This window comes from Cynoglossus semilaevis, chromosome 16 (assembly GCF_000523025.1).
Source record: "Cynoglossus semilaevis isolate Cse_v1.0 chromosome 16, Cse_v1.0, whole genome shotgun sequence".
Lineage (NCBI taxonomy): Eukaryota > Metazoa > Chordata > Actinopteri > Pleuronectiformes > Cynoglossidae > Cynoglossus > Cynoglossus semilaevis.
This window is the reverse complement of record NC_024322.1, coordinates 2,490,090-2,500,375: the sequence shown is the minus strand read 5'-3', so window position 1 is coordinate 2,500,375 and position 10,286 is coordinate 2,490,090. Positions and strand designations below refer to the sequence as shown.

At 43.2% G+C, this 10,286-nt stretch overlaps 1 protein-coding gene and 1 long non-coding RNA gene across 7 annotated transcripts in view; both read left to right on the top strand.

Annotated features, from left to right (window-relative positions):
* ankrd44 (ankyrin repeat domain 44) overlaps window positions 1–6,716 on the top strand; it is a 20,599-nt gene extending 13,883 nt beyond the window's left edge. The window contains exons 12-28 of one of the 6 annotated variants that reach the window (XM_017039696.2): window positions 103–208; window positions 1,105–1,173; window positions 1,265–1,405; window positions 1,717–1,782; window positions 2,101–2,212; window positions 2,354–2,425; window positions 2,777–2,984; window positions 3,063–3,153; window positions 3,245–3,362; window positions 3,902–4,124; window positions 4,237–4,324; window positions 4,413–4,496; window positions 4,600–4,745; window positions 4,825–4,901; window positions 5,278–5,360; window positions 5,445–5,536; window positions 6,352–6,716. In XM_017039696.2, coding sequence (XP_016895185.1) covers window positions 103–208; window positions 1,105–1,173; window positions 1,265–1,405; window positions 1,717–1,782; window positions 2,101–2,212; window positions 2,354–2,425; window positions 2,777–2,984; window positions 3,063–3,153; window positions 3,245–3,362; window positions 3,902–4,124; window positions 4,237–4,324; window positions 4,413–4,496; window positions 4,600–4,745; window positions 4,825–4,901; window positions 5,278–5,360; window positions 5,445–5,536; window positions 6,352–6,611 — 2,036 coding nt within the window. In that variant the 3' untranslated portion in view covers window positions 6,612–6,716. The remainder of the gene's footprint in view (window positions 1–102; window positions 209–1,104; window positions 1,174–1,264; window positions 1,406–1,716; window positions 1,783–2,100; window positions 2,213–2,353; window positions 2,426–2,776; window positions 2,985–3,062; window positions 3,154–3,244; window positions 3,363–3,901; window positions 4,125–4,236; window positions 4,325–4,412; window positions 4,497–4,599; window positions 4,746–4,824; window positions 4,902–5,277; window positions 5,361–5,444; window positions 5,537–6,351) is intronic. The other 5 variants (XM_017039697.2, XM_008327991.3, XM_008327992.3 and 2 more) reach the window with 5 other exon arrangements.
* A 261-nt stretch (window positions 6,717–6,977) lies between these two features.
* Window positions 6,978–9,719, top strand: LOC103391641 (uncharacterized). Its single transcript, XR_522802.3, has 2 exons — window positions 6,978–7,111; window positions 7,170–9,719. It is a non-coding gene; the product is annotated as an uncharacterized LOC103391641 (long non-coding RNA).
* The last annotated feature ends 567 nt before the right edge of the window (window positions 9,720–10,286 follow it).

Below are 10,286 nucleotides of genomic sequence, written 5' to 3'. Positions count from 1 at the left end.
CCCCCTGTGTCCCTGTGGTACCGGCCCTGGCCCCTGCACTTCCCTGTGCCCTCCCCGTCTCCCTGTGCTGTCCTGTCCCTCCCCCCCCTCCCCCGCCATCAGGTCGTAGGTTTATGATGTGTGTTGACTCGGTCCTGTCTGCAGGATTTCAGATCGACACGGCCGACAGTTTGGGGAGAACCTGTCTTCACGCTGCTGCTGCTGGAGGGTACGAACCACCTACGTGTTATATTTCTATACGTTTTACCTGTCATTATAGTCATGTTTCATGACAAATGCATATAATTACTAGACAGGTGACAGTGGAGTAGCGGTAAATACTCTTGCCTTACACCAGTGGTTTCCAAACTATTTTGCAGATGAGTCTATTGTGAAGTCTGATGTCGACAAATTCACGTCGTGATAAAACGCCACTGAATTTCATTGTACACTGTAATTCCAATTACAGTGTCACTACTTCCGCGAAGTAGTGACACCATATTTATGCGCAGTAAAATAATGACGAGCAAGGTATTGACGACTTTGACTGCGCAGCCGATGATTGATTTTACGTCTCTCCAGAGGGTGGCGCCATTTCTTGGGTTACCTCTTCCACGGTTTCCGAAGGTGTATCCGTAGTAGTAGCAGAAACCGGCTCTTTTTTGCGAGGCCTCAAAAACATTTTGCGTGATTGGCAGTTGCTTCCGCTGCTTCTTTTTCCAGTCGAAGAGTAGCTAGTCGTATTTCTTTTTCCAGTCGAAGAGTAGCTAGTTGTATCGACGTCGTCAATTTTGTTGCAAAATTGGACCGATCGAACCATATCTCTTGCAGATCCAAATCCAGGATACGGTATATTTTATATATACAGTTTTCAAAAACCGAAATATCGAGGGACAACTGTATGTCTAAAAAAATACCCTGTCTCAAATAGCTCGGTGCCCCCTAGGGGGCCCCATTCCTCACTTTGAGAACCCCTTCCTTACAGCAAGATAAAAAGATTAGATTTGACCTCTAATCTGCCTGTGTGTACTCCAGATTACCGTACTTTGCGCAGTCCAAAATGAGAGGATTCGGATTAGAGAATGCTAATGGCTAACGGTGCGTTTTTGTTTTCCTGCGGCACAGCAACGTGGAGTGCGTGAAGTTGCTCCTCAGCAGTGGAGGAGATCACAACAGGAGAGACAACTGTGGCAGGTGAGAGAGAGAGAGAGAGAGACAACATTTCATTTCACGTGGTCACAGGAAACAACAACATCAGGGTTTTGATGATTGGTTTTTACTCCAGGACTCCGCTCCACTACGCAGCAGCGAGTCGCCACTATCAGTGTCTGGAGACCCTCGTCGCCTGTGGCACCGCTATCAATTCTACTGACCAGTGGGGGCGCTCGGCGCTACACTACGCTGCTGCCTCAGACCTGGACAGAAGGTAAAGTAATGGGAAAGCTACGGAAATGAACGTGTCGAGTATGACATTTACACTTCCAAAACAAAACAAAAAATTATTGGAGTATTTGACTCGGGAACACTGCACCCTAGATTCCTGGTCCTAAATATAGAAAACTGGTGAGTCACTCCTCACTGCAGCCGCTGCAGCAGTTGTTCTTCCGCATCTTTAGACTTCACGTTAACCCTTAGTTCTCCTGATAAATATATTGGGTGATTTTTTTTTATAACTCATCTTTCACCTCTCTGTTGTGTCGCCCTGAATCTCCAACCTTTTCTCCTCACCTCTTGCAGGCGTCGTGTTGCTCTGGAGCCAGAGCTTGAAGGAGTCCAGGCTGAAAGGGAAAAGGAGGCGGGGCTGTGAGTCCAACACAAATAAGTCTCACACATGAGAGAGAAAAAAAATCACATCAGAACCTCCTGATCTCACTGGATAAATTATTACTATTGGGCCCTGAAAGTCTAATTCTTCCAGGTCCAAGTGTTTTAAGATTAGCTGGACGTTTCACCCAGCTAGAGGTGTATAGTTCTGCACAGGACGTTCCAATGGCATCTGAAGGTTCTGCGGTTTCTCTCTGCCTAATTGCATCTACAATTGTTGGACGACTTCTCCAATGTTAGTCGTGACGCACGGTTTTACTAACATCTGACATCGATCTCGCCGCGTTTGTGTCGCAGATGTTTGGAGTTTCTGCTGCAGAGCGGAGCGGCCTTTACGCTCAGAGACAAACAAGGTTACAGTCCGGTCCATTACGCCGCCGCCTACGGACACAGGCACTGCCTGGAGCTGGTCAGTTTGCGTCCCTGAAATCTCTGAAAATTCTTTCAAATTACAATTTTTGTTTAAAGTATAGAGACGATACTGAATTTTCCTTGTCTTTTTTTTCTGTCATTTGCTTCGAAATCAATGCATTTTTTTCATGACCCTCAGCTGTTGGACAGAGACGACAGCCACAGTGATAACCCAGAGTCTGTGAATGCCAAAAGTCCGCTGCATCTAGCTGTGAGTTTTTAGTCAAATACTTAAAATTTTATTTAAATTGTATTACTTTTATTATTACATTTTAAAATTATTATTATAAAATAATAATAATAACAACAACAACAATAATGATAATAATAACGATACATTATTAAATAAAAAAAAATAATAATAACAACAATAATAATAATAACGATACATTATTATTAAATAAAACAAATTTTATTTAAAATTTTATTAAATTTATTATTAAATGTTATTTAGTGAAAGAGTGATGGTTTCATTAAAATGTTATTTTGACACAAAGGGAAAATCCAAGTTCCTCTGCTGCAGCTTCTGAAAAACCTCATTTGGATTTGTCGCCCTCTGCAGGCTTATCACGGCCATGCTCAGGCTCTGGAGGTCCTGCTGCAGGGACAGGGGCAGAGGCACGTGGACCAGGGAGACGACGTGGGCAGGACTCCGTTGGCCCTCGCCGCACTGCGGGGCCACAGCGACTGTGTTCACACGCTCCTCAGCCAAGGGGCTTCGCCGCACACCGCTGACAAACAGTACTGTCGAACGCCGGCCCACTTGGCAGGTGAGATCAGACTCTGAAAGTTTGAATCATTTCATCCAATTGTTCGTCACACTTTCTTTCCTTTCTTCCTCTTGTCAGCAGTGATGAATGGCCATACGACGTGTGCTCGCCTCCTGCTGGATGAATCGGACGGAGTGGAGCTTGTAGATGCTGCGGACTCTCAGGGCCAGTGAGTTCTTTATATATGATTTTTTTTTTTTTTCTTTACAACTTTCTTTTCATTACATGTACACAAACCCATGCATGCACCTTATCTTTAGAACCCCACTGATGCTGGCGGTGGCAGGAGGACATGTAGATGCCGTGTCACTGCTGCTGGAGAGGGATGCTAATGTTAACTTCGCCGATAACCATGGCCTCACTGCGCTGCACCTGGGGGTAAGATTTTATTAAAAGTATTATATAAAAATATATAAAAAGTCTTCAGAAACTTGGGGGTAAGATTTTATTAAAAGTATTAAAAAGTCTTCAGAAACCTTATAGCAGTAGATGCTAATCTCCCTGAAAGTCAAAGTATATTTATAGTGTCATTAAATGATGTATGTAGGTTTCTGTGTGCACAGCCTGCTAGCTACTAGCAGTGACAGCGGACCGTCTTTGAGAAAGTATTTTATGTACATAACTGAACAGTACCAAAAATGATAGACAAAATCAGCTATTTTTTTTTTTCACAGCATCAAAAAATGGCGGTAGTTGACCGCCTACTTTGCTCGAGATTTTTCTCTGTTTACAATACTACGTGTGGATTTACCTCAGATACACAAACTTGCAGGACACACATAGTCAGTGCTGCTGCCTAACAGAAGAAGAAACTATTTTACCAAGTTGCGTTTGCAGCTATAAAAGGTTCCTAAAAACACACTAAAACGTATGCTTTAATGAACGAATCCTCCAAACTCCACCTCTCCTCTGTGCAGCTGCTGTGTGGTCAGGAAGAGTGTGTCCAGTGTCTGCTGGAACAGGAAGCCTCTGTTCTGCTCGGAGACTCCCGGGGTCGAACCGCCATCCACCTGGCCGCGGCCCGAGGCCACGCCTCCTGGCTGAGCGAACTGCTGAGCATCGCCTGCTCTGAGCCGTCGTCACTGCCGCCCCTGAGGGACAACGGCGGATACACACCGCTGCACTGGGCCTGTTACTACGGTCAGTGAGGATGTTCTGACGGAATTATTCATTTAAAAACATGTTGTACATGTGAAGCTAGTCCTGCTGATGTCACTTCCTCTGCTCATTTTGTGTGTGTGTGTGCGTGCAGGTCAGGAAGGGTGTGTAGAGGTCCTGCTGGAGCAGAAAGGCTGTCGCTGTATCGATGGAAACCCCTTCACTCCTCTGCACTGCGCCGTGTAAGACGCACATACCAATGTTTATACCGTACCTGTTTCAACGTTTCCCGACATCCACTCTCTGAAATCGATTACTGCTGTCTGACAGGGTGAACGATCACGAGGCCTGTGCGTCCCTGCTGCTGGAGGCCATGGGCTCAGACATTGCAGGCTGTAAGGACGCCAAGGGCAGGTGAGGCACAACAGGGGGATCGGGTGACGTTCGTTTACTATGAGCTCACTGTAAGACACGGAAACCAAAGCTGTCAGACAAACCCGAGTGTCGTCTCCCACAGAACTCCTCTTCATGCTGCAGCCTTCGCGGGTCACGTGGACTGCGTCCAGCTTCTTCTGTCACACGACGCGGCCGTGGATGATGCCGACCAATCAGGTCGCACGCCGCTGATGATGGCTGCAGAGAAGGGCCGAGTGGGAGTTCTGGGTACATCTTGGCTTAAGTACTTTGTGCTTCTGTGGTATGTTTGTGTACAGATCCACATGTGATTTTTTTTTCCGTTCAGAGGTGCTGTTGGGCAACGCAAACCTGAGCCTGACGGACAAAGAGGGCAACACAGCTCTGCATCTGCCTTGCAGTAAAGTAAGTGACCACAAGGGGGTGTTTTGTGGACTTTTGTGGTTTCAGAAAGGGGAAGGTCACTTTAAGAAGTTTGTGGTAATTCAAAAAAAAGTATTTAATTTTTCTGTCAGTCAATGCCACATAGACACAAAGACAAATTCAGTGCATTAAATAAATAATAGTTCTCAGACCAATTCGGTGATAATTGGTCTAAATAAATAATAGTTTTTAGACCAATTCGGTGATAATTGGTAATTTTTCACAGCACACCTGATGACCCCTAGTGGCACATCAAACACATTAGTTACAGGTTAAATTTATCGGACAGTTATTACTAACAGATGCTGTTTTCTCGTGAAATTACTTAAACCAATCTCCTCCGTTTCCTCTCCTTCAGGGAAAGGAAGACTGTGTGTTATTGATCCTGGAGAAACTGTCCGACATGACGCTCATCAACGCAACCAACGCAGCGCTGCAGACGTGAGTGACGTTTTTGTTTGGTCTTGGGCTTCGCTTAAAAACGTGAAACTGTTTCAGTGGAACGAGAGCCTTTTCTTTTTTCAGTCCACTGCACCTGGCAGCCCGTAGTGGCCTGAAGAAGGCGGTACAGGAGCTTCTGTCCAGAGGCGCCAACGTTCAGACCGTAGATGAGAACGGTAGGGTTAATCTGGTTTGGTCTGGTCTGGTCTGGCTGCTCAACCCGTCCATGCCGAGCTTTAAATGTTCGCCTGCACTTCGGCATGAGCATTTTGGTAGATTAGCGTGGTTTTTATCTGTATCCAGCGTCGTTATTTTTCATTTCTATTTTATTAAAAGTTTAGTTTAATTGTTTTTTAATGCCGTTGTTAGAATAGAATAGTCTTTATTGTCATTGTTCCACGGCGGTACAACGAAATAGCGGTTAGCTTAGCTAATTTACCCTGGATAACAATGGATTTATTTAGTGAGAAGGAGATGAGTCTGATATTGTCTCATTTGTAATTTACTGTCTTTAAGTGTTTGAGCTTTTATTTAATTTAGGTGTGAAAAATTATAAAACATATGTTTTATAATTTTCTCAAGTTTATGGTTGTTATTTGAGATAAATTTATGCTGCGTGTGCTGGTTTGTCTTATGTATCAGAGAATTTAAAGTCCAACTAGAACGTATATTAAAAAACATTTTTTTTAGACAAAAATACTAAATGTTTGCATTATATTGGTAAGTTTCTCTGTGAGAAATTATAATTACAGTTGGACTTTAATTTAAATGTTGTCGTTTCTGCCGCACTGATGATGTCACCAACAGTCGTAGCATGCGTTGTCCCGCACTTCCTCTCTGTCAGCTGGCTGAAAACTAATGGAATGCTGCTCCGTCCCTCCCTTTGTCTCCCGCTGTTCCTGCTTTGCCTCCTCCCGGCTTCCTCCATGTCCTTCCTTCTCTCTCTCTCTCTGTCTCTCTGTCTCCCTCTCTCTGTGTCTCTTTGCCTCAGGTCTGACGCCTGCTCTGGCTTGTGCTCCTAGCAGAGAGGTGGCTGACTGTCTGGCTCTCATTCTGGCTACCATGATGCCTTTCTGCTCCCCTTGCAGCTCAGGGGCGCCCTCCCCAGGCTCCCTGCTGAGACAACTGCCCCACCCGGGTGGGAAAGGCCCAGGCGTTGGCCCTCGGGTGCCTCGAAGCCCCAGAAACCGATCTGGACCCTCCAGTGAGGGAACGACAGAGAACGACTCGGAGGACTCTGAAACTTTCTGACGACTCTGAAGTGACTCTCTGCTCTTCTACCTCCCACTGCTCACCTGAACGTGACGTTATTTAAAACAGAGAAACTTCTTCCTTGAATACGATGCAGCATTTTAATTTTTAAATTGTTTTTGCGAAAGTCAAACTGCAGTCAAACCTCAGACCAACTCCTGAAGCTGAACAAGTTGAAACTTCCATAGACTTGGATCCAGACCAGTTCTGGGATCTGCATGTTTGTTCAAAAGTAAAAGCACAAGGTTTGTTCTTTCTGCTCCCCGGTGCTTCAATCAAAAACCAACCTCGGTACTCATTGAGTTGTCACTTGTTTTCCACACGCCACCTTCCACTTGATAAGTCTGATCTTCGAAGATATTTTTTTTTTTTTTTCCACACGCCACCTTCCACTTGACAAGTCTGGTCTTCAAAGACATTTGTACTAAAGTTAAGTTTTGTTTTCAGCTGTTTGCACTTTAATGAAAGTGTCTGCTGAAGCAGAGTGTGCCAAATTGAGTGTAGGGCGCTGCAGTTTAAACACTGGTGCTGCCTTGCCCAGGTGTAGAGGCATTAAAGCTCCACTAAAGTCAAAGGTGGTGTATTTTAGTTTCTCTAGAACAGACGACCAAGAAATCATTTTCTGGTGCCTGGGTTTTGTTATAGTCCCTGGAGCTTCTTTGGATTTAAAGTTAAACTTGAACGTTTGGATTGAAAGTGACAGCTGTGGTGTTGGTTTGCAGATCTGCTCAGAGATTTCAATAGTCTTAGAAAAGAAAGAGAAAAAAAAAGCCATTTTTAACTGTTTGTTCCGAGTGAAGTTGAACATGCGGAAAGAAGAGCATAATTGTTTTTTTGTTTTTATTTTTTCTTCTCTGATTTATGTTTTTCACAAACATCGGACTTCCACAGCAGAGGTCACTTTTTCAAACACTTGACACCTCAAGCACAAGTTTTGACTCTGAAGTCACGTCGAGTTCCCCGAAGCACAGTGACGTTTAAACGTCCCGGAAATCTGTCCCTCCTGAGAGTGCAACAGTTTTATCGTTAGCGATGGGTGTCACTTTTAGGCGGACCCCGACACTGCCCTCCTGAAACTGAGCATAGAAATGGTACTGGGAACAATCAGCGTTCAACGCAGGGTCCACATGCAACAGTTCAAATGTTTCACCTTGCCTTTGTGGAACTACTCACGCCGTCCTACGAGCTACATGGATGCAAATCTTCTGAGAAGTGTAAAAAACGGAGGAACTGAGACGTTCCCCTCACTGATTAAAAGCAACTTCCTGCAGAGCAGACAAGATAACAGCCTCAGGTTTATGTATTTAACCCTGTGGTCCAGTGTAGCCTCCTGCCCTGTTCTGGCTCCGTCTTTGCCCATTTGTTGTTGTGCAGTTTTGCACATGTCGTAGACCAGGGGGACAAACTCCCACCGGGATTCATCTGTCTAATGGAGTACAGTCTTCACTCAGATCAAAGTCGTGCCATATTAATGATGATGTTGATATTTTAAAGGATGGTACAAATACTGCCAGCAATTAAATGTAAAGAGAACATAGACTGTATAAAGAAATTGACTTTTGGTTCCGTTAGGTGGTCTGGTTCCCAAGCTGTTTTTATTTTGACATTTCAACATCTATCAATCAAACGTGATACTCCCTGGTGTCCCTACTTTTAGAAAAACGAAATTTCCAATTTGCTTTTATTAAAAACGTATCTTTACTCTCAACCAGGTGGCTAACAGTATTTTTTTGGTTTTCACTTTTGAAACCAGAAGGCTGCGTCTGTCCCTTATTAACGGTCTATGAAGTAAAGCCACGGCATTGACCTCCTGCTCCTGCTCCTCCTCCTACAGCTATGTGCCATCGTCTCCAGTGTCCAGTGCCTTGATGTTGTTCACTGTTTGGTTCTCTGTTTCTTTTATACCAAATACTTTCGGGTGGAAAAAAATCCTGCTGTATTATTCTGATCGTGTTTAGGAAGCCGTTCACTAAAAATACCGGAGTACGAGTCGGTGGTGACACAGCAGAGGTTATTTGTCCAGGTTTTCACTCATGTTTTTGTCCTGAAATACAGAGTAATAGAGAAGAAAAGAAAGCACAAATAAAATAGAAAAAACTAAATGGAAATCAGGGTTATTGTAATTTTAAAAAAATTCAGGTATTTTCTAAGATTTACAGATGCTGATTTTTTTTGTGTCGTAATTGGTGCGGCCCTATCGGTGGAAATGGCTTGTAATTGGAAGGATGCTAGTTTGAATCCCGGCTCTGGCAGGACTGTGCCGTAGTTCTTTTTTTTTTTTACTGACAGTTAATCAAACTTGGTCTCTGCAGCGTAACAACTGGATTTCAATTCTGGAAAACCTTGACAAACAAAACCAAACGTGTGTCACATTGAAATGACTTAGTTTTTAAAATATTTTTTACTCTCCTGTCGTATGTTTAGTGAACAGCGTCCTTTTGAATCTCCAGTGTTTGTGGAATTTGGACACAGGTATGTTTATGAATCTGATCCTTTGTCCTCTAATGTCCTTTAAAAATAACCAATATTAATAATACGTCTAAGATCTAAAAGACTTGACGTTGACAGGTGTAAACCATGTGACCCTGGCTTTTTTTTTTTAGAATTTTAAATATTTTTATCAGAGAAAAAAAAATTTCTTAGTGCTTTTGAAAATTGTCAAGAATGAAAAAATATTAACGAGCCTTATCCATGTATGTGTGTGTGTATGTGTGTGTGTGTGTAAGAAAAGCTGAGGTACTTGTGTACTTTGTGTATTTTTTCCACATTGAACATTGTTAGGACATGAAATGTTTTTCAATTTTAATAAACTTGAACTAAACCCACAGTTAAGAATATTTCGACCTGGTGTCTCAGAACTGATGAAGACGCACCATTTACGACACGTGTTTCTCTTTGATGATATTGACTGTTATTGATTAACTATTAATTGATTACTGTTGTGAATTGAAACGCATAAACCATGGGGTTTTTCAAGTCCTGACAATCGTGACATTGGCTGATGAATTATGCATCAGTTAGCGATGCAGTAGAACGTACACACACATAATTCAGCTTCACGTTGTTTTACAGAAATGTAAGATAATAATAAAATGGTTTGAAGTCACAGACATTGAAGTTTTTCTTCTACAAAAAAAAAACAACCGGAAAGTGCAATAACTCCAGATGTTGCTACGTTAACAGTTCGACTACTAATTAATCTAGGTCGCACTGGTGCACCTGACGCTGCCCATCTGACACTCATGATAGACTCATATCATGGTTTAAACCAATAAGAGACAGGGCATGGGCGGGTCTTTATCTCTGATTGGCTGTGCTCCTGTTCAGTTGAGTGTGTTTAGCGTCAGCGTAGCTGAAACGGGAACAAAGTCGTGCGTAACAAAACTAGAGAAATTAAGAGAGTTAGAACAATTTGTTTTTTTACTGGGAAAACTAAGCCCACAACCAGCCCTGCTACCGTCTTTCCATCCATCCCCGCTGCTAAGAATCCACCCAGCCAAGTCACGAAGCTCTGGTAAGTGGCTAAGCCCCGGTCCTTCGGCGATAACATTTATTTTAAGTGAAAACACGCGCTGTCATAGATTAACTGCATTCTAGAACTTTACATATACACTATTTGCCGAATTCACTGTTAAAATTAATGAAAGGTAAAAGTTTTTCATGAAAAATATTTTT